The following is a 23,813-nucleotide window of genomic DNA, read 5'->3' as shown; positions in this document are numbered from 1 at the left end:
ACGTGACGTTCTAAACAAAAATGGCGGCCCCCATGAAAGTGTGTATATTTTTATTTGCTGTGTATTTTAGGTGTGGGGGTGTTATTTAATTGATTTGGTGAATGACTACCCACAAATAGTTGTGGTGAAATACGTAGATTTGTTTATGATAAATGTCATTTGTTCTACTTCCACATTAACAGATTTTTGGCGGAATCAAGTACAAAAGTCCTGTTTTCGTTCACATCATGCTGAACTCTTGTGGTTGCAAAATTGCAAAGTCATCGGCCCTACAAAATCCAAAATCTGGACATGTACAGCAGGATTCAGCATTCAGTTGCTGATTTCTTACGAACATGTGCAGAGGGGCCTGTGCAGAGTAGTTTATTGCTAGAAAAGTCAGAAAAGTTATTAGAACTTGTGGATGTCCGAAAACAAGCAATGACTCAGCTTTTGGAGAAATGTTATGAATAATTCCTCGATGCACGTTAGGTTTCAGATCGATAAAGTGCTGTAAAATCCTATGAATAACTGTAATATGTTTTTGAAAGTGATTGTTCCAAATTGTTTGTAATGATTATTATGCATTATGTGGTGCTGGCATTGATCATTATTCTGAGAAACTAGCGTACGGAGACTAGTGTCTGCAGTGAATTTTCATATTGAGATATGTATAGCAATATATTGCAAGAAGTTATAACCATCCCTATAATCGAGTTAATGCTTGATTTATGAAGCAAAGACACTACAAAATCACTGTATGCTTGATTAAGCTTTAATTAGAACTTTTAATCATGACAAAACAAATAACATTTGGCTTAAGAACAATTTAATATACGTTGGTTTCACATTAATCTTAGACTCTTGTATAAACACATCTCATGACCACCGTTCTTCCTGCCCATCCCCTTCTCACAACTAACAAAACACACATTTCTGATGCAGCAGCAACCAAAATGGGACATCAATAACTGAAAAGCATATGCAGATCGATATATTTAGCGAGATATTAACAGTTATCACTAGTAAATAATCATTATTTTATCATTTTGTTTTTAGTGTATTTACACTATCGGTAAACGTATGACCAAAGTGGAACTTAGCCAGTAGATACTTTTACAAGCTCTGGACATGCGCACAGGGAGTCTGAAATTAATGTGAAACCAACGAATGAACACACTGGTTATTAGTCTGAACTAGTTTCTCCACTCTCAAGAAAAGCTCTGAGGTTTTAGACAGCAACTTAACCTGGTCATCAATGAGTAAACATTTAAAACATTCAGATCCACAACATTGCAAGAAACTTGAACAAAAATTTAGAACACAGCTTCAAACTCAACTTAACTTGACCTCCGGTTTGAAAGCGGAAATATCCAAAGATTGCCGATTGTTACAAAGTTTTCTGAATGCATGTTGAAATACCATTTTTTGATCAGCATATCACAATGCGTACCGGTTTCATGTCTGAACCAGTAAATACGGTAAACTGGTGATATTGCGCAGCCCTCATGGAAACACATGTATGTTTCTGTTGTTTATGAAATGTTATATTTAGTATTGACAGAAATGGCATTACAATAGTGGCCTAGCTCTACACTGAAACCTCAGCAGATATCTGCTAATTCCCTATTGCTAAGCCATTCATAATCATAGCATGTGTTATATTTCAGATGGAGTTTGCTGTTCAGATGACATGCCAGGGTTGTGTCAATTCTGTCAGAAAGGTTCTGAATGGTGTACCAGGTTCGTGTATTGAAAACTGTTTCTCAGGCAGATATAGCATTGAGTCAAGCAACCACTAGACAAATTTTTCCATGGTTTGCTTGAGACCGGTGTTACCTTTCTCCGATATATATCTGAAAAATTTGTTGGGTCTGGTAAATTGAAAGCTCTGTCCCGTAAATATCATGTATCAAAATATAAAAATCATGGCTGTGCTTTCATGGTCAGAAATAATCAGGCTAAAAATGACTTTGATATGACAATTGATCCGGCAACATAATCGGTCACTCAAAGTTTTCAGTTCAGTTATTCTTACCTCAAGCTATAGGTTAGAACGTAATGAACTGGAGAAAACATTTTTTTTTTCCAATTGTCTAACCATGTGTCAAAATGTTTGTGTCATTATTTCGTTATCAAGTTTAGGATATGACTGGGAAATTTCATTCATGACCAGTCATCTGAAAGAACAGAAAATCTTTAAGGTCTTTTTATAACACATCACCACATCTAGAATTCTGAAGTAATGTAGAGTGACACACTGGGATTCATATGTTTTCAAAAAGTAAACACTTCTTCTTAAATGAGAAAACTTTCAGAGACCACAAAGCACAGCTGGACATAGGACTTCCAAATGCTTAACAAATGCTGCATAGTAGTGAATGCCTAAGCATAATAGCTGATGCTGAAACCAAAACATGAAAAGTTTTGCTTCTAACAAGTGTGCTTTTATTGTTTTGCAGGGATAATTTCAGTTGACGTTCGTCTGGACACAGAACAAGTGATTGTTGAGAGTTCTCTCCCCTCATCCCAAGTTAAAGATCTGCTAGAGACAACAGGCAAGAGAGCCGTCCTCCAGGGATATGGATCAAGTAAGGGTATGTTGACCTTTACATTGCAAGGACTTGATACATTAACCCCTGACAACATATTTCACCTAGAATAAGTCATACCCTGGACTGATAGACATGGTTATTCCTTATCAAGACTTTGTTACAGTGAATATTGTGTATCTTCTAGATGCAGTATACTTTCATCCTTTCTATAAATGTGCGTCCATTTGACTCACGTTTTGGTAATGTGAGACATTCTAAGATTTACATTTTGTGACCCTTCCTGTAGGACTGGGACGGGTTACCTGGATGACCGAGTATGGGTAGGTTATGAGTTGGATCCAGGTACCTGCCTCAGTACCTGGACCTGCTATCATGATGTGACTAATAGATTAAACAATGTAATATGTTATTCTTTCATGATTAAAGACCTGCATTGTCTTTGAAGATTTATGCATAATTACAGGTACTTCTTTTGAGAATAGTACATGGTTAAGATACAGAAAAACTTGAAATTGTAGCCTCCAAGCTGAAGAATATAGTGCCATGTCTACAAATTGATGTCAGGAATGAACATAACTGGTATCCAGGTAGGGTAGGGTAATAGAGGGTAGGGTAGTCGGGTAGATAATTTGGACCCGTCCAAGTCCTACTTTCCTGACACCTGGTTTTAAAACAAGGACTGATCTTGAAATGAAGATTATACATGTATTATGCTGTGTCTGAGGGGGTATACGTGTTCAACTGTGGCATGTGTGATAGTACTACGAAACCAGCATTAATCAACCAAATAATTTCATCTTCATGTTCTGTGCAGTGTAAGTGCAAGTTTCTTGAACATGATGTTAAGCCCATTTTGTCTCTGTGCAGGTCTGATCCTAGTAACTCAGTTCTTGTTTTCAATCAGGTCCGCAACATCTGGGGGCAGCTGTTTCTATCATGGAGACTGGAAATAGTTTGGTGAAGGGTGTTGTACGACTAATCCAGAATGATGAGACTACCTGTGTTGTGGAAGGGACAGTAGATGGACTGCCCAAAGGGACACACACTGTATGTGTACATGAGCTGGGGGATCTCTCTAACGGATGCAACAGGTACTTCTGCTATGCAGATATGAATCTTATCTATCCCCCAATGGATCCAATGTCTGAAACCATGTTTTGCTGTTCTAGACAGTGATATTACTGGAGAATTGCCCCAAAGGGCAGCAAACCCATATGCAAACTCGCTCCCTCACTCACTGACTAATGGTGATGGGCTAGCCTAGTGCTTCAAGTGTTGGCTTGTCACACCAAAGACCCAGGATCGATTCCCCACATGGGTACAGTGTGTGAAGCCCATTTCTAGTGTCCCCACTGTGATATTGCAGGAATATTGCTAAAAGCGGTGTCAAGCCATACTCACTCATTCACACACTCACTCAAACATGATATAATATTTAGAAATAATGCGGTTAGTTTTTTTGTTTAAAGTCGTTTATGTGATTTTTCTTCAGCTGTGGTGACATCTTTGGATTAACAGACAAGGTGGGTGTGAACTTATTTATATAGAGTGGAATCTGTCTATTGCTGACTGGCCAGATTGTGAAACAGTCCAGATAAGACAACTTTTGTCAGTACGATTGACACTGCTACCATGAGTTACCTCCCTTTGGCTGAGTTTAGTTCAAGTCCACACTGGAGGGACCATAACTATGAAGTGAATGTGAAACAAGCAAGTAATCTGTCAGTAACTGCTAATTGGCACAGAGTTAACTGACATTAATGAATGTCTGTTTATAGAATTAATGAATTAAATTACCATTGTGAACAGAAATTATGAGATGTTTATTCAACAGACTTATTTTAGCCCATTTCTGCTGTCCCCATCATAGTATTGGTGGAATATTGCTAAAAAGGGTATAGAACCCAACTCATTTACCCAAAATTAATGTGTTTTTATTTACACAGGTGAAAGGCATTATCACAGAACTGCAAGTTGGGGAAGATGGCCGTGGAATATTTCGCTGTGAGAACTCCAGTTTGAAAGTGTGGGATCTAATTGGTCGATCAATGATTGTACATCATGGCCAAAAAGAGGAGATAATCAAGGCAGGCAATTCCAACAGGTGAATCAAAACACTTTTGAAAGAAATTGTTAAATTTGTAATTGGATCATATGCAGATTCATTGTAACTGTTGACAAGCTGTACGACTAGCAGAGCAAGTGTGTACCAGTGGTCTAGAGTGACAGAGTTGTGTCCCATTGCCATAAGAAATGAATATTGTCATATAATCTAGATTTGCTTTGATTGTTAATGCTCGGTCTGTCAGCACAATATCCATGTGCTTGTTTACAAAAGCGTAACTGTCAGTGACCAACATGTCTCCAGGCTGTAAAGCTGACACTGTCAAGTACCAATCAGAGCAGTTTATACTCATCCAGGGCAGTGTTTCACAAGTGACGACTTGCTATGAATATCATTTCTTCTTTACTTACTTACTTTACTTTCTTTACAACAAAGCGTTATGACAACTGCAGCAATAAGATTGCTCTGTGAAATGTTCCCTGGTAGTTGTGAGTAAAGATAATCAGAACATTGAGATTTGAGGTAGGAGGTGACATATACAACATGCTCTTGTGATATCAGTACAGATGTTGGTCTTTGTATTTTCCATAACCCTGCAATCAGATAAGCAATCACATAGCTTGGTTTCATGAGTATCGATAATAGCCCACACATTTAACAATAAATTCAGTTGTAAATTTCAGTTTCAGTCAGATACCATGAAGGCAGAAAACTCTTATAAAACTATATTTGTGTGTAATGCAGATTTCATGCTCTTTTTGAAACACTCATTCTCAGAATCTACTGTATTAAAACAAAGAAGAAGAAGTTTGAAAAATGATTGAGAATTTTTGCCATGGGAATGTACTTTGTTTCAGAATGGTGTGTGGCATCATTGCCAGATCTGCCGGTCTGTTTGAGAACTCTAAGAAGATCTGTGCATGTGATGGAGTGACAATATGGGAGGAGAGAGATAAGCCCCAGACAGGGCCTCAGAGACAAAGCAAATCCACACTCTGATTGGCCAGAAATATAATCCAGGGATATAATTGGTTAAAACACTGATTCACTTGGTTTCATGCAGTTCAGATTAGATCTGGTATTAAGTGTCAGTGAAGTTAGGGAGTTTTTACACATTAAAAAATTGAACAAATATTATTATGATTGGCCAGTAAACAAAACTGATTTTTGCTCCAAATGTTAGAGTACACTGACTTGAGATTGTACATTGTTTTGCAATCAGTATGGTTGAAACCTCATGACATTATGTTGTGAAAGTTGAAAGCATTGTCAAATAATGTATTGTTTCAATTACATTTAAATACATATGTATAAATGTACACAAACAATCAGTATTCAAAGTAAGCTCAGCTAAGTATACCCATCAAAAGATATTGGTGAATAATGTTGCCAAAGATGTGTTAAGGCCAGTAGATTTTACATTGTCAATGATCAACATCTAGTGGTATTATGTTGCAATAGTTAAACATACTGAGACATTAATAATTAAGGGTTTGCTGTAGCCACAAAACAGTAACAGTCAGCATTCTAGAGCAGGAGCAGTGTTATTTAATGAGATTTATCTTGTGACTGAAGTATGGCTACTAAACATAGACAAGAACAGGTATAAATGATTTAATCAAGTGTTGCTCGCTAGTCATCTGCCCCACTTGTGCAAGCAATCCCATCACCAAGGCTGTTCTAACTCTTTTGAAGTAAAGCAGTTGTAATGATCTTGGTGCTGAGTTTCCTTTATACAGGTGGACTCAGGCAACAATACATGTAATTCATACGGCATTCCACACTTCCCATGACCGAATCGGTGTGCAAAATAGTTTCCAAATATTGTGCCAGTCAGGCTAGCTATGCCAGAAAGTTATAAGCCCACAAAACAATTCATAATTATCCAAAATTTGAATGTAGAATCTAAGGGAAAGATAACTAAACAGTAAAATACCATCATGTATCAGGCCATAATCTTGCATGATTTAAACGTGTTATAACATAACAAGTCCAACAGAGTCATATATTTACAAAATGACTCCATAAAAAATCACTGGCAAGTTAGGCCAGTGACTATTGAGGTTTACTGGCCTGACTGGATTTTCACATGCCATGGGCTAGCGGGCCAGAGATGATTTTGAACACTTGACCAAATCATTATCTACTACTGACAGTATCATCTTCACATAGCACAGCTTAGTTTGGTTGCTCTGAGCTTCATTTTAACCCAGATCACACCTGTGCAAAGTGGAAAGAAGCATGAACATCAGTTGATGGACAAGTGGTGGAGGGTGCACCATTCTATATATCAAGAGTGACACACAACATGACTGCTTTTACATTAGTACTATGTTCAATATTGCCATAACAGATACACCGTACAATTGTTGCATGGATGCTAAAAATAGAGAACTTTCAGTTGTGTAAATCAGTGGTTTATTTCTGGCATTGATCTCATTTACGTTCCCTGAAATCAAACATGATTGGGAAGTTCACACAGAAATTTTCTATTGTCCTTGTACTTTGTGATGATAAAACTAAAATATGAATAAAAGAAATGGATCTAGGGTAGAATTAGTTTTCAGCAGCCCATACGGTGGTGAGGCTTGCTGACTTGGCTGACACATGTCATCATATCCCAACAGTGAAAATAATGCCCATGCTGTTGATCACTGGATTGTTTGGACCAGACTTGATTATTTATACAGCTGGAATATTGCCAAGTGTGGCTTTAAACAACGAAACAAAAAACAGCAGACATGGACTGTGGCTTATCAAAATGACCCAATATGACAATGGTCTACATGAAGGATTTGTGTATGTGTGTCTGTGTACTTTGGAAGTAGTGAAATATGGTTTGGAAATATTAAATTTTGTACTGTCCTATATACATAATGCTTACTCTATCTGTTAAAGAATGTGTAGTGTTTTGTTACCTGAGATCAGGTACCTACTGTGAAAAGAGGACACACTCACTTTTCTAGGTCCAAGAGTTCATATTCTCTGATGGTCCTTGCCGCTGTCAGTACTGGAGCAGGTCCTGCAACTCTGACATATCCCATATCTTCTCTTTGACAGTTGGCACAAACTTTCATACACAGGGCTAGGATCTGTCTCCAATCTTCAGGTACAGGTCTGTTCTTAGTGTGTTCTTGGATGTCCCTGAAGATACTGAGGGTACTTTCTCTTTTCTTTCTCTAGTAGCCTCATCTTGTATATCCTTTGCAATGAAAAATTAAAAATGTTTTAGCTCCTGCCTGAAAATATTTAGTGAGTGGTTGACAAAGCCCAGGATGGGAATCTCACTGGCCTTGATGAAAATAGGTATGACCGACCAGTTTCTTCCTTGTAAGTTCAGAATGTGTTATGGTTGATGCTTTTGACTCCCATGTCAACAAGATATCTAACTTCTGTACCATTCATGATGACAACTGTCTCCTGGATTGTCTGGTCCAGACTTGATTATTTACAGACTGCCGCCATACAGCTGGAATATTACTGAGTGTGGCGTAAAACTAAACTCACTCACTCACACTGTCATGTGGCTGTCCACTACAGGTTCTAACAGTTTTCCTCCTGGTTGGTTTTTCTCCGGTGATAGTACCTCTGCAGGTGATCTGGAAAGCTGCAGATCCAACACCTAAAGGGTTCCCTGTCTTCCTTGCTGCCACCACTGGGTCCCGATGGCATTCCCCTAGGTCAGAGCTTTCATCAACCAAATGATCTGCTCGTGCTATTGGCCAATGAATGACTGTTGCTCCTTGACTATGGACTCCTCCAACTCCACAGTGGCAGGTTCCTGGAAAGACCACGGTTCAGTCAAAAAGTTCAAAGGAAAATGAGTTTCATTGTTCAGTGTTGAGCCTCTCCTGCCCTCTTTTCAAACCTTTATCTGTTACGACCATGGCTAGTCTCCAAATGAGAGTCTGGTCCCTGTTCTTTTTCATGGAGGGATCAAGTTTGGAAATCCGGACAAACAGTTTTACCATATTGAGGGGGCAGGAGACAAGATCCTCTTATCCTTTGTCTCAAGGAGGATAATCATGTCAGGACCTTGATCTCTTCTGGATGGTCTTTCAGAAGGTCTCCACACCCTTGCATTTCTTGCCAGGTCCACCCAGGCAGGTTTTCTGATATAACAGCAGCTGTCTCTGAAGGATTCAGTTGCCAGGAGTCAGCATTGCTCATCTTACTGGTTCTTGATTCACTTCTCCTGTTCCTTAATCCTCATTCAAAGCCTTTCCTCCAAACTGTTCATTCCTTTCCCTTTCCCTTTGCCTTGTGATCTGTTAGCAGGCATCCAGGCAACTGAGGACCCAAAGATCTAACCTGACAGAATCTTTGAAGGAAAGAAACAGGAATGTACATAAACAACATTTTAAAAACATAAAGCATTATCTATATCTTAAGTTTAATCTTCTACTGCTGATGTACATTTGACTTCATCCTTCAAGTTCCCGAGGCGGCAATATCCTGCAGTCCTGGGTTCTTTAGGCCAGCATTCTAGGCTTTATCTTTGAAGGCTGATCCTACTTCTGACACCATGTAAAAGGAGGACAGACTCGCTTTTCTGGGTCCAAGAGTATTTGCTCTCTGTAGTTATACATGTTGAAACCTTGTAAACCTGCACCACAGATAATACTTGTTACATGTGTGCATGAATAATATTGTGAATATTGCATTAAATCTTGTAAGGATATGATATTTTTGGCGTGAAAGATTTTGTGGTGTAAAAAACCCATTCCCAGATAATGTTGTGGTCTGGATATTCTCAGCATAACACTTGTTACCTTTCTCTTACGTATAAGAAATATTTTCAGAACTAAGATATTATTGATCCAGTGGAACTACTAATTGCTCAGTTCACACATTTAACAATTATAATTTGGTGTGCAGGTTTTCAAGGTTTCTACCTGTCCAACTACAGAGAATAAAAACTTGTGGACCCAGAGGAGTGAGTCTTCCTGCTTATCAGTAAAAATGTCCAGTAGTATTCACCTGTCCACAGTTTTCTTCAGACACCGTTGTCATGTCTACATGCTGGCAGTTACCTCATCCTGTTCACCAGGTGTACTGCCAAAAGACTATATTCCAGTTTCTATTTTTTTGAGGTTTATGAAACATGAAACATTATAATTAGATATGGCTAAAAGTCTTTCTTGGTGATTAGACTGTCACTTTCTATATATTCTGACACTTAAAATTAATATTGCCAATAACAAATAAACAACCTCTTTTTTCAAAAAAAAAATCACATATCTGCTTATACAAATTATGTTATCAAACACAAATAATGTCTCAAACTGCCTTTACAATAAGGTACCAAGTTGTGTTAGTTAGTTAATAAATGAAATGTTATGTCTTACACTGCCCACCATAATTTTGAGAAATGTGTCAGAGGACATTTATATATTTTTGATGCATCATAACAAATTTATTGAAACAATACTGAAATCTGTGATAATTCTTGTCTGTTTTGATTATCATGTTGTTTTGTGTATTGTTGAGGTAGTTCTTCAGAGATACTATTTTCTTCTTATGTTCATAAGATGAACTTTTGGTGTCTTTTTGATTTGCACCACTCTTATAAAGTGGAGTGTCAATTTAACAGATTCATACTTATTACTATAGTAAATTTTCCATGGCATGGCAGCGTAATTGTAGTAATATGAAAGAATCTAGTCATCCTCAACTAAGTTAGAGATTTGTATGATCTTATATAGATTTCCTGGTTACAGAAAGTAACGCTAAATGTTTATGATAAAGCCATGTTCGTGCATGCACCTTTGGATGTGCCACAGTTATATCATTCTAGCACTCAAGATTGTTTTGTTTTTGACTTTACTCCAGTATTTTTCATTTGTTATGCGTAATGAGCTGATTCATTTTCTTGGAGTCAACACTTTATAAAATAAAGTATGTAACCATTATACGTTTCATGTTTTCTGTGTTGCAGCAAAACATGAAACTGAGAAATGTTGGCATAATTTGTGTGGGTCATCATTAGAAGAAACTGTTTGGTGTTCCAAGTGTGTCTTGGTCCCATGAAACTGGAGTTACTCCATGCTTTTACATGGGCAGGTCTGTATAGCAAAGATTCTTGACACAGGACGTAAATCATCTTGACTGAATCAGTTACATATCTAGTCATTAGTGAGTGCCAATGTCTCCCACCGCTTGTAGGAATATTCCCTCCAAATTACCAGAGATGGGTTTCACCCATGTATCCGTATAGAGAATCCATCCAATCGCATCAACATAAATGAATGTTTAAGCACAGTGTGAGTTTAGGGCAACCATTGCCATACAGTTTTTCATTAAAAATCAAATTCAATTTACTCGTACCTGCAGTGTACATTTACGGGACCATGATTTTTAGGTATGACTTCGTTTAGATGAAGTACATCCTTTATAAGACGAAAGTTCTGAGGGCCCACAGCAAACAGCAAGATCCTTTACAGTCAGGGATTGGGAAAGAGAACTTTGACAAGGGCCATTTTCAGGATTATTAGCTATCTTCTGAATTTAGAATGGGCCCTTGCCCTTATTTCAATAGTAAACTTCAAAATTTTAATAGGCCATTTTTCATTCTTATGTGCTAAATGGCCCGTGGCCCCTGCCTTTTCCAATCCCTGAATTACAGATTAACAAACATGTGATTGAAGACCTCACAGAAATCACATACCAGAGCAGCAAAATCAACACAACTGGTGGCACAGAGGAAGCCATCAAGGCCAGTATCGGAAAAGCTTTCATCATATTAGACTGATCTGGAAAAGCATCGTTCGTTTGATAGTAACCAAGATCCGCTGCTACAAATTACATTCATCAGCCAGTGTATCCGACTGATCCTCTGGTTCCATAAAGACTCCAACCTTGACTTGTGGGAGGTTGCAAACCAAGACGCACTCCCTGCTCAGAGCAAGCGAGAAATTGGTGTTGCATTGAATATTGGCTAAGAAAGCACAATACAAAAATCACCAAAAAAGCTCTTGACTGGAACCCAAAAGGCAAGTGGAAAAGAGGACGTCCAAAGCAGACCTGCAGACGAAGCCTGGATAAGGAACTAAGAGGAGCCGGCTTAACCTGGGCGTAGCCACTGACCGGCTTGGACAACAGTTGAAGCACTATGATCCTTAAGGAGTAAAGAGGATTAAGTCACGTAAGTCTAGTCACATCTTGTATGACAATTCAATATAACTTTTAGGGATGACGGCCCGCCAAAACTTCATTTTAGACCAGACAACTTAGTTGGCGACCTTCATTTTGACGCAGATTATCTAGTGGAAAGATGAATCATTATTTACATGGCAATAAAGCTATATTTAAATGATTCATTGAGTTCCTTTGTAACCATGAGAACGAGAGACCTGATGGGAAGGAGAAGCAGATATGGCATTTTGTGTTGATACAGTTCCACGTACACAAGTGATAGAGCTTCATATTGACAAGGACCGGTAAAGATCCGCGTTAGAATTAGCCTTCAGTAACCCATGGTTGTAAGAGGTGACTAAGGGGATTGGGTGGTCGGGCTCGCTGACTTGGTTGACACATGTCATCGTATCCCAATAGCATAGATCAATGTTCGGCTGATCACGGGATTGTCTGACCCATACAGACTCAATCAATTACAGACCGTCGCCATATAGCTGGAATATTGCTGAATGCAGCCTAAAACTCAACTCACTCACTCACACTGATAAGAGCGACTAGCCTGATGAAAAGCTTCACGGGATGTAAGAAGGATGGAAGATTTCCAGTTACTTCCTACAGTAGATCTTGTTGGAACTATGAACTATGCTGGTTGTAGGCAGGGATAATCTACAACAGGGATAGGTAGCCCGCTTGCTTTCTTTACCATTTGTACTAATTAACGTGCGCTTCGTCATGCTCCAACGCATAAAGTGACTTGTCTCGTTCCTAGCGCATCTTCGGCAGTGTTTAGCAGTACTTCAGCCAGTTTATTGTATCAGTCGGAATTTTCCAATGAATGAATGGTAATACATTCCATACAATTATGGACTTTGACAAAATATTAACTGCCACTGCCACACACTCCTCAAAAATAGTAAGTTTAAAACTATCACAAAGCGTTTTAAACACCTTTCCAGGTTTGTCAAAAACTAAGATCAACATGAAAGAAAGGAGTTACAGAACTATAACACTCAAGCATCGCAAGCATCAATGGCGGATCAGATCAGATCGGCGTTATGTATACTATTTTTCACACACATCTGATACACCCTGTTAGAGTCTCCCTGTTGTAATTAACGTGTGCTTCGAGACGACCAACTGGTTCTGGTGTATATAGTGACGTTTTCGCCATAACATTTGTAGCCGTTTTCGCCAAGGGAAGGTTCCGTTTTGTCCAAACGGTGACGTTTTCGCCAGGTGCCGTTTTGCTGTGGTGATGTTTTAGCCCGCACCCGTTCTGTTGACTAATTGAGAAAGTAAGTAAAAAAACAAAATCGTGAAAATTGTCATTATGATCTAGACGAAAAAGACGGTTGTTTTCCATTTGCGTTTAGTTTGTCAACTTGCAATAAATGCCTATCATATGAAACAAATCAATTAATTTAGAATTTGCAAGTGCAGTATTTGAGAACAGGGTCACTTTGGATTACTGAAAACTCCAAGTTGATTTGTATTCATCAAACAACGGCTCACGCCTAACCTTTTTCGATTTTAACAGTGAAGGCACTATTTTACGCGGGCAGTATAATGCGTCGTGAGATGAGTTAGGTCCCTTGTATACGCATGCGCTTTCGTGCGCCCCGAAATACCGCGGGAAATAGTAGTCATTGTGCTTGTTTTCTGAGCCAGTTTTGAGAGGAACGAAGCATGGGTGTAAGTTAAAATATTTTGTCATTACACCTTTTTTTCCTGGCTGTTGACATTCTTATTCCATTCTTACGCGAACGTCTTTGCACATGACACGGGACGAGTTTTAAACGATCATCAAAATTGTAACATACTTTCGTGACACGAAGAAAATTTAAAAGTTATCAGTCCAACAAAAACTCATTTATTATGCAGACATGACAGCTATATGTGCTAGATCTCTCCATGTTTACAATATCGTATTTCAGAGGAAATCAGCGAAAGGGAAAGAGAAGAAGTTGAGGAGAAAGGAGGTGCGTATGTTAGTTCATTGACTGTAGGTCTAGATTCTTTCACGCACACAAGGTGATCAATGTAGAAAAGAAATTGTCACAGTCGTTATAAACCTGTTTCCTTTTAAAGTGAAATGGTATTTTTAAATATAATAACGGCTAGAGTGCAGTTTACCGGGCGCGCGACCCGGGACTGCTGAGCGCTCGCTAATGAGCGCGCTATAGTGATGTAGAGCTACTGAACTGTCTCACTTTACCGCGCTGATGTATCCTTAGGGTTAGGGACCCCCCTTCTAGATCCTTAGGGTTAGGGACCCCCCTTCTAGATCCTTAGGGTTAGGGACCCCCGCTTCTAGATCCTTAGGGTTAGGGACCCCCCTTCTAGATCCTTAGGGTTAGGGACACCCCCCTTCTAGATCCTTAGGGTTAGGGATCCCCCCTTCTAGATCCTTAGGGTTAGGGACCCCCCTTCTAGATCTTTAGGGTTAGGGACCCCCCCTTCTAGATCCTTAGGGTTAGTGAGTAAAGGTTAGGGTTGGCAAACCTTAGATGCGATTATATCCATATATCCATCCACGAATCAAAAGTCAAACGATAAACGTCATCGTATATCATAGCTTCGCTGGATTGGCTGCACAACATCTTGAAAACAATGCCTAGGTGTGGCCTCTCGCTTTGATGAATGGGTAGGCGGGGCCTAGCTCTGCGCATGCGCAGTAAATGAAAACAAACCATAATAGTTTGTTTTCATTCACTGCGCATGCGCAGAGCTAGTGGGGTAATGACCCGTTAAACGAGCACTAACTAACTGTGATCGCACCGGTGGTCCCGAGGTAGCGTGTCCGCTAATTAGTCTAATTAGAATCCCACGACCCCTGCTGAGAGCGTTCGAGCCCCGCCAGCACAGCGAAAAAAAATCGGAAAAAGCGCGCCCGGTAAAGTGCACTACTCCCGTGACGTGTAAGTTGACACTGACAGTTACATATCTCTTCCAGGAAAATGCCAAATTGGCTATATCCATGCAGAAAGTTGAAACCGCAAATAAAGTAAGTATTTGGTTTACATAATTGCTTACACTTCCTCAGTTAACGAAAATCGTCCTTATAATAACGACTGTCATACATTTTAAATGATCCCTTCATGTTTCATTTGTATAATTTTGTGCTTGAAGTCATCTGAAATGATATGATGTTAAATATGGTGAAAAGTTATCATTATGTGATCTTTGCATACTGAGAGATTTTAATACTGACATTCCTATAAGCATGATCATATTTATGTGTTTGTGTTTGTTATGACTATGACTAAGAAAAAGAACTTTGTGTCTTTCAGCTTGAGGATCCACTGGCTCCCTTTCCAGTTTTCACAAAGTATGAAAGAAATGGGTAAGTTTCATGGTCCTTTCATGTTTTCGTGCTTCATCAGAGATAAATCTATCCCCACTTCCCATTTTTTAGAATGTACCTCTTCTTGCATGCAAGACAGAGCAGCTTTAGCCTAGATGAGGTGTGTCCATTGGATAGCTTGTGAAAATGGTATGAATTCCTGTCGTTCTCCCATCCCCAAAATATTTCTAAATTGATATATACTAGAATTATTACCCAAAACTAACACAACAATTACTAGAGGACTCACAAAAATAATTAACAACCCTCAAGTTATGTGTAATATATACGGTTCAACCACTTCGTGTTACCTTCGGTAGAAAGAATATGGGGGAGCGAAAGGAACTCTTTCCAAGAAAACATGCGACTGACAAAGTTTGAAAGTTTTGTTGATGTTTTACATAAATTTGACGCTGAAGACATTAAAATTCTGAAGGAGGGTAAAATCAGGCCATTGATTCTCCAACCACTGCCAGTGACCTACTAACATCTATGTCTGATGTGATACAGGACCAACTAAGCGTTAAAATGGAAAAGTCTCCATTTGTAATGACTGAGGTACTACTGGCTCTGTCGTGTGAAATATATCAGATGTGTCAAATTCACCTATGTAATCTATACTCGACAAAAATAGTTTGGGATATATGTAAATTTTGTAGTTATGAATTATGATTTATTTTTTCATTGACACACTAATGAAATATCAATCATGAAAATACCAATATCCCTAACTTATTTTGCCCAGTATAGATATGGTGACTATAAACCAGTTTGAATGATATTTATGTTATTAATATTTGTCAGGGACTCCTTTTTCAGAATGGACTCAAAGATATTCAGTCCAGTGAGTCCTGGGACTCAGATAGTTGAACATGTAGATTTATAACTGTTCAGACAACCTGTTGGCAGTGGTGAAATATGTCTCCTTATGTTTAATCTACAGTGTTTCCTAAGGCTACAATTAGGTTTGTTTTTTTAACAGAAGAGTGTTCAGAAACATCAGCCATGATTAAGGTTGTGTTATAAAGGGATGTAAATGTTTGGCTATTTAACTGTTGAAATAAGGGTAATTATGAAATAATGGTACTTATGAAATAATGGTAATTATGAAATAATGTGAGGCTTTGGTTGGATTGTTTTAATGGCTTGTCACTCAAACTGACATTCAGTTTACTAGACCTTTTCCTGTAGTTTCCAAGATTTTGAGATTACCATGAGTTTTGTATCCTGCAGGTTGAGTGTAAAAATTGAGTGCAAAAAAGTGACAGATTTGGATGAGGAGACTATAGAATGGATCTTCCAGTTGACTCGAGAGAACATGAAAACATTGTAAGTATTTCAGAAACTAGCTCACTTGGTTTGATTGTCTGGTTAAGACTACTTACAGATGGTCATATATCTGAAATGTTGCTGAGTGTCTTTTAAAACGAGACTCATTCACTTAGACAGGCAGAAGGGGATGAATTGAATATGAAAAATTGAAAGCGAATGCAAGGATTAGAAATTGATGTTAGGTCCTCAAGTACAAACATCTACACAGGTGTCATCTACCTAATGAGTAAATTGGTCAAGAAATGTCATTAGTTTTTGTCTAGTCTTTACTTGTGTTGATTTCAATTGCAGAAATGTAAGTGGTATGTCTTTTTTCAGATATGAATCTTGTGAATGGGGCTGGAAAGATAGGGAAAAGAAGGAAGAGCTTACAGAAGACAAGGCCTGGTATTTGTTAGCCAGAGACCAGGAGAATAAACCAGTTGCTTTTGTCCACTTCCGCTTCGACATCGAGTGTGATGATGAAGTGTTGTACTTGTAAGTTGTCCCACAAAACCCATCTGATGTACTAGATGATTCTCTATGGGCTTTGCCACGTTTCTGTTTTTGAAACAGAGTACAGAAAAGAAAAGAAACTAGCCATCCTGTGAAGGTCAAGGTTAGAAATGGCCTTCAGCCCATGCTTCTTGTAAGAGGCAACTAACAGGGTTAGACTGTCAGACTTGCTGACTTCTGACGCATGTCCTGATATCTCAACTGAGTAGATTGATGCGCATGACTTCAGTCATTGGATTGTCAGGTGCAGAATCAATTATGTACAGTTATTTACAGTCTTATAGATAGCTGAAATATGGTTGTGTAATTGAACAACTCAAAGCAAACGTTACAGCCAAATGAAACTTAGACTAGCCCATGGGAAGGTAACATTGTAGAAGGGAGGAATCAGGCAGGGGTTAAAAAAATCTTTGAAAAGCTACTTGCCACAGGGCAAGTGACTTTAAGAAAGTAAGTTATCCCGACTAATTTTCCACTTGGCCTGATTTTTATGACATAATCATGATACTGTAATTGTGAAGCAATAAATCAACATGGTGCTTGGTGTTTAATGGGCTATTTATTGAGAAGTGATAAAGAGCAAAGAAAAATAACTCTACTTTATTATCATTGTGAAGTTTAATTGCTACATTTTGAGCCGATGTGAAATGAAATGCAAATGTATTTGCAGTTTGAAACTGTAAGCAGAAATTATCGAGTAGCCCATGGAAAAATAAGATACCATTATTGGATTGCCTGGGAGTCGGATGATGGGATTTTTGAACCCCTGAACCAGGTGTTCTTTAAGGCACACTGTGACACCACACTTCTATAAAAATCAATATTGCATTTCTTTCCTTGGGTTCTTCACAAGGTGTGTATTGCATTGTGAAACTATGAATAAATATAATGTGTTCTCTTATTTGTTTCCATGAGTATATTACCACTTTGAGAATGCTTGTTTTGTGTGATGTATGTTCACTCACATCGTTACGGTATGTATAGTCCCTGTTTAGTTAAATCTTTGGATAACCCTTCTTTGTTTCAGATATGAAATCCAGTTGATAAAGGATGTTCGGAAGAAGGGCTTGGGTAAATTCCTAACACAGATCATTGAGTTGATGGCAAACAAGTGAGTAGTATATGCTTAGATTGAACAGTTATCACTTGTTTTGGGAATTGGTTAAAATCCCACACTTGGCTCTCCGTTGTTTTTTTTATATTTTTAGAAACTGCATTTGCATTTGTAAAATTTCCCATCCAGTTTAAATTGATGCAACTTATTACTTTAAACTGGTCTGGTGGTTTCAAAATTTGTATTTGTTTGGTTTATGAGAAAATGTGATCTATTGCTTGGGTGTTAAGTTAATACGACCAATCTTCGATTAATTGAATTAATGGCAACAAATGACTGGAAAAGACTACAAACAATTAAATTGGCTGAAGTATGTTTCTCCATCTAGAAACATATGCAGTGCTAGTTTGGTATTTGCCGCTAAAGAATGATATTTTTGATATAGTTGAATGGTTTGATTATGAACGCAAAGAATGTCAGGTTTCAGTACCACATAGTTGAAATAAGACCAATCTAATGTGAAGGTCATGTGATTTGTCATATCCCAATGGCTTTCGTTGTAGCTCATGCTTTCAGTCACTGGTTTTTCTGTCAGGACTAGGTAGTTTAGTTTGCAGTGATAAGGCTTTGAATTAACATTCACTTACTGTTAAGGCAGAAAATTTCCTTGATTTTTTCTTTTTATTGAGAATGGTGACAGAAAAAGTCCTTGATTTCTTTTTTTTATTGAGAATGGTGATTGTCCTTGTGAGTGAGTGGAGTATTGTTTTATGTCACTTTTAGCAATATTCCAGCAATATCATGGCGGGGGACACCAGAAATGGGCTTGACACATTGTACCCTAGTGAGGAATCGAACCCGTGTCTTTGTCATGACGAACAACTGCTTCAACCACTTGGCCAGTCCACCACCCTGATTGTCCTTATGTCTCATAAGAAGCTGATTGTATGTCTTTGTCCACAGGTATGAAATGAGGAAAGTGATGCTGACTACTTTCAAGCATAACTTGGAAGGATACAACTTCTTCACAAGCAAACTAAAGTAGGTTACTTCAACATTCAGAACTTGCTCCACACTTGCAGCCAAAATATGATTTCATGAAATTGTCTAGATACATCTCGTGTTCTGTTTTAAATACACTCAGCACACCTTCATGAAGTATTTGTGTTACTTTGCAGATATGAGGTAGATGAGACTTCACCAGAGGATCCAGTGTTTTACGAGAGCTACTGTTACATAATTCTCAGCAAGTATACAAAACTTGGCAAACTTTTGAAAGACAAGGAGGAGAAAGAAGAGGAATCCAAAATGGCAGCTAATGGTGGCGCTGGAGATATTCATCGAAATGGAATCACAAGTTGATGTACTGGTGCTGTGACTTAGTGGACATTTCATCCTCAGTACCATGTTCATAAGTCTTCATGAAACGTCAGAAATGAAATTGAAATGTTGAAGTTCTGAAGTTTCTTTTAGAAAAAAAATGAGATTTTCATATTCTCAGCTGATCGTATGAATTTAAGATTTTTAAAAACATATTACCAGTTGTTTTATTTTTCTGTGTATCTACGGAAGACTTTTGAATTTCAAGAATGGCAACAGGTGAAAGTGATCTCAGTTGAAAATCAGCTGGGGGGCGGGGGTGGCAGGCATCTGCGTCCAGGACAGATTGATTTTTCATTTGCAGAAAATTGTCATCCCTGCTTCTGTTTCTGATTGCATAAAAGCAACTGTGTTTTGATGGGGAGTTGTAGTACAAGGGTGCAAACTTTGTCCTTGCTTAACTCAAGCCACTTCTTATGATGTTTCAGTGTCATCAGTTTGAGGCTTGCTTAGAAATATTGGTTTAGAAAGTGTCATTTGGCATTTTCAGGAAACAAACTTTGAAAAGTTACCACCAACAACTAACTCACTCAAGTCAAGTTGATGTTTCACATCTGTGCAGAATATTTGTATTCTTGTATTTTCTTCTGATCAGAAGTGGCCGTGATAAAACATAAATGATTTTGTTTACAAATGTACTTTTGTATCATTTTTTATGAAGAATCTAATAAGCTGGAGTTGTGAAAATGTAGGCAGCAAATTGTATGATTTAGTAATTGTGAGGGTAGATTGTATAATCTGTATTTCTTCGTGTTTTGACATTTGTTTGTTTTGACAAAAATATTTCAGGAATAATTAATAAAGTACACAGCCCATGTCATGATAAACTCAGCCATGTTCTTTTGTATTTTGAAAAGATAAAATTGAAATATGTTTCTATGTTGACAAGAGTTGTTTTGTTGTACGTCTTTTATGCCTTTCTAGAGTAGGGATGGGAGGTACTTGAACTTGTCCACAAATATGCCAGATTGCTTGTTTCTGGCCACATGCAGCAGTATCCCATCTATGTGGCCTGTAATTTATTGAGTCTGGCTTACAGTGTAGTGATTGTCATCATGAGCATCAATATGACCAGTTAGGATAAAATGACATGTCAACTAGGTCAGCCTGACCCCCATTAACATCTGTTGCCTCATTCTAGGACAAAAACAGGGTACTAAGAGCTAATTCTAACGTGGATCTTTATAAACTTCCTTCAATTAAGATGGGATATCCCACTGCAATTTACCTGGAGGCATCCACAAACCATAGCTTGAAATGTAAATCACTGTCTCAGTTTAGAACCATGTTTCGGAACGATGTTAAGTGCTTTGGTTAGCAAGATTCACAATTATTAATCTTTAACGAGGAGAGTATCAGACATCGTATTGAAAGAATGAGCATAACAAAAGAGTACTAAGTCAGTGTTTTGGGGGTAAGTCCCTAGAAGGATTGAAAGGGCAAATCACATGCCCCCAAAGTCAGGTATCTGAACAACGGAACACTCTATTGGCAAGGCTTCCAGTCGTGGAAGCCGTGAATAGACTGTGCCTTTTAGAAATATTATGTTTGGGATGTAGTCCCCAATAAGATGGGTTCCTATGTAGCGCAGCTAATTAGAAAAACTGGCATATTGAAAACTTGGCTTTTGCCATCATGCCCATCTTGTATGGGACATTTCTCATACTATTCTGATCCCACTTCGAGTAACGTTTACTCACTCCTACCATTAGTCATTTGTCTGGTCCATATATTTCCATGCTCGTAATGAATTTCACAGAACGCACAGTCGGGTAAGTGCAGTTAATTATTTTAGCTTAATCTATCTCACGTTTCTTTCCATTGCGTGTTCTCGCCATTGCGTTAAGCGATAAAGTCTGCTATTTGCTACACGTAAGTCTCTTGGATCTGCTACTCGTCCCCAGTATCTCAGCCAAGTTTTTCGATGTCATTCTGTAGGGCAGTCTCTCGATACCAGTAACGATCTTCACGTCTTTCCGTCACGTCTGCAGCAGTCTGACCATTCCTCCTAACCAATAGATGACAATCTTCTTCTCAAGCCTTCTGTACAAAGGCTATTTTGAAATCTAAATTCTGGGACCCCATCTAATTTTTCAAATTCGCCCAAATTAATTCTTTGGCGTTGAAATCGGTGTGATAATGGGGTAATCGGAGAACAGCACGCCTATTGATTCTGAGAATTTCATCGACATGACATACAGGACCACGCGGACGTGATGTCAGAAGTGCAAGCTATTCAGCCTTCGACATTGACTGCATGTCATGCCTTTGTAGTTACCATTTCATTTCATCTTTCCGCTTGGCAGTTGGAGCTTTGTGTGTTTGTTTCTGTGTTAAGGGACAGATTAGGAACAAGTTATTTTTGCAATCATTTAGAGAAATTGTTGAAATTCATTTTGTCATAGTAATCGCTCTTTTGTTTGGCTTTAAAGAAGCATTAGGAATTAACTCCATTGTGTGCCGACAAAGTCTATACAAAGTCTCTCGGTAACGTCGATGCAAGACCATCATGCCCACACGGAATCACAGACATGTCTCTAACCACACACACATTATTTGGAATTATCAATTCATTCAAAAATTTCATATACACCTATAGTCACGTAATCAAATGCCTAATATCTGTCCTCAACAATACAAAAGCTACAAATTACATGACTCCTTATTTCTATGTTATCCGCACCACGTCTGTGAGTAAAGGTCTTTGGAAATGTCAGCACCGCAGACGTTCTTGTTGGTGGAGGAGTTACGTTAGTCAAAAGGAACTGAGCCATGACTTGGCGGGAAAAATAAAACTTGTGAAATGGAACGAGTTGAAAATTTTCACGAGTAATAATAATAATGTGTTTGTTATACTTGTTTTTAACCCTCCAGTTGTTCAGAGAATGCTGTTGATGCTAAATACGTATTGGTTGTCTCGTCTCTGGTTGTTTCTTGGGACCCGTGAGGGTCAGGGGTAGAACAGGTCTTCAGCAGTCCATGCTTGCTGTAAAAGGCGACTCAACTTGTCGAAGGAGCCGACTAGCGGGATTGGGTGGTCAGACTCGCTGACTTGTTTGGCACATATCGGTTCCCAAATGTGCATATCGATGCTGTTGATTACTGGATCGTCTGGTCCAGACTTGATTATTTACAGACCGCCGCCATATAGCTGTAATATTGCTGAGCGCGGCGTAAAACTAAACTGACTCACGCTCATTTGTTTCTGGGATGTACCCGGTATCGTGATCAAAGTCCGTGAGTAGTCAAGCCAAAAACTATGTAGCCATGCTGCGATGAACCCCTTATCGCAATGTCTTGTCAGCCACCAGGTACCACACTGTCACTTTCATTAATTACTGTATATAACTTTTATAGTCACCCCCTTTGGGCGTGTCTGCCACCACTTCAGCTGATGCAAGGAAGTCCTATTGTTTCTCTATCTGTCCATTGCTGAGTCTTCGCATGTCCATTGTTGTCTATAACGGTATATATATGTTTACATCTATATTGTCTAGCAGTCCGGCATTCCGACTGTCTGTTGAGACGACCGCGAGCAGGATAATGCCGTTCGTAGGAAACTCCCCAGGGTTGAGCTGGAACTTCGCTCACCTCATTCATGTTTACTTGTTTATGATGTACTCTTTAGTCTAAATGCGATATTCGTCTGTGACGTGACGTTTGGTTTAAAGAGTGAACCACAAAGCCAAGCTATGCATTGGTGACATTTTGCCTCCTAGGACTCATCCTTTTACAACTTGGTTCAAATGTGGGTAGGGTTGACTTCTACAACAAAACTCTTAAGACCGTTCATTTCATATATATTTGACTTGACTTGTAAACTGTGACGATCGAGTTATAATTCATCCTCAGTAACATTATTCAATATTTCATGATGGTACTTAGTACTTATTCTACTTATTCGGTCTCCATTAACTTCGGCCACATGAAACTTTCATTAGCAAACGGGAATTTACTCTCTGGTGTATGTGAGGATTCCATGGATGATGGAAGATTTCAGTGTGGAGACACAGACCCGTGCGCTTGAAACCAACTCTTTATGCAAATCACGATTAGTCAGATGTTAGCCACAGCTTCTTTGAGTGATACAAGCTGGAAATGTGGTCTCCTGATAGTGTCTGTTTATGTTACTGTCCGAGGGCGATGGACCCCAACCATAGTTACTGTGGGAGGGAGATAGACCCAACCCCAGTTACTGTCAAAGGGAGATGGGCCCCAGCCCTAGTTACTGTGGGAAAGGCGTGGAAGAAAACCCCAGGTACTGACGGAGGGACAGGGAACCCAACCGTAGTTAAGGCAGTATTCTATTACTGTTAGGGTACCTCGCTGCAGTAGATCATAGTGTTTTCTGATGTTTGGTCCCGTAGAATTTTTACACAAGTTGTAATATTTTCATCTTCAGCTACGTGCCATAGACAATTCTTGCATGCATACAATAATATTCTGAGGTTTAGAAGCGAAATATATGCATAA

General features: G+C 38.7%; 2 protein-coding genes across 2 annotated transcripts; both read left to right on the top strand.

Annotated features, from left to right (window-relative positions):
* Positions 1-10,511, top strand: LOC137294069 (copper chaperone for superoxide dismutase-like). The gene is made up of 7 exons (XM_067825003.1): positions 1-38; positions 1,650-1,722; positions 2,442-2,576; positions 3,439-3,625; positions 4,027-4,057; positions 4,481-4,638; positions 5,457-10,511. The coding sequence occupies exons 1-7, from the start codon at positions 21-23 to the stop codon at positions 5,596-5,598; spliced, it is 744 nt and encodes a 247-aa protein (XP_067681104.1). The 5' UTR covers positions 1-20; the 3' UTR covers positions 5,599-10,511.
* Positions 10,512-13,330: 2,819 nt separating this feature from the next.
* On the top strand, positions 13,331-20,171 carry LOC137293690 (N-alpha-acetyltransferase 40-like). The gene is made up of 9 exons (XM_067824388.1): positions 13,331-13,428; positions 13,671-13,715; positions 14,690-14,740; positions 15,027-15,079; positions 16,313-16,408; positions 16,730-16,888; positions 17,934-18,017; positions 18,924-19,001; positions 19,139-20,171. The coding sequence occupies exons 1-9, from the start codon at positions 13,423-13,425 to the stop codon at positions 19,320-19,322; spliced, it is 756 nt and encodes a 251-aa protein (XP_067680489.1). The 5' UTR covers positions 13,331-13,422; the 3' UTR covers positions 19,323-20,171.
* Positions 20,172-23,813: the final 3,642 nt, after the last annotated feature.

The sequence above is a fragment of the Haliotis asinina genome, chromosome 8 (genome assembly GCF_037392515.1).
Source record: "Haliotis asinina isolate JCU_RB_2024 chromosome 8, JCU_Hal_asi_v2, whole genome shotgun sequence".
NCBI classification, from domain to species: domain Eukaryota; kingdom Metazoa; phylum Mollusca; class Gastropoda; order Lepetellida; family Haliotidae; genus Haliotis; species Haliotis asinina.
The sequence above is the reverse complement of the archived record's forward strand: the minus strand, read 5'-3'. Positions and strand labels throughout refer to the sequence as shown.

What these genes read in the sequence shown, in the direction of transcription:
- LOC137294069 (XM_067825003.1), top strand. An exon ending in CTCTCTAACGGATGCAACAG is followed by an intron (nt 3,626 to 4,026) that starts GTACTTCTGCTA and finishes ATTTTTCTTCAG; the next exon opens with CTGTGGTGACATCTTTGGAT. An exon ending in AAGGCAGGCAATTCCAACAG is followed by an intron (nt 4,639 to 5,456) that starts GTGAATCAAAAC and finishes ACTTTGTTTCAG; the next exon opens with AATGGTGTGTGGCATCATTG.
- LOC137293690 (XM_067824388.1), top strand. An exon ending in ATTGAGTTGATGGCAAACAA is followed by an intron (nt 18,018 to 18,923) that starts GTGAGTAGTATA and finishes CTTTGTCCACAG; the next exon opens with GTATGAAATGAGGAAAGTGA. An exon ending in TTCTTCACAAGCAAACTAAA is followed by an intron (nt 19,002 to 19,138) that starts GTAGGTTACTTC and finishes GTTACTTTGCAG; the next exon opens with ATATGAGGTAGATGAGACTT.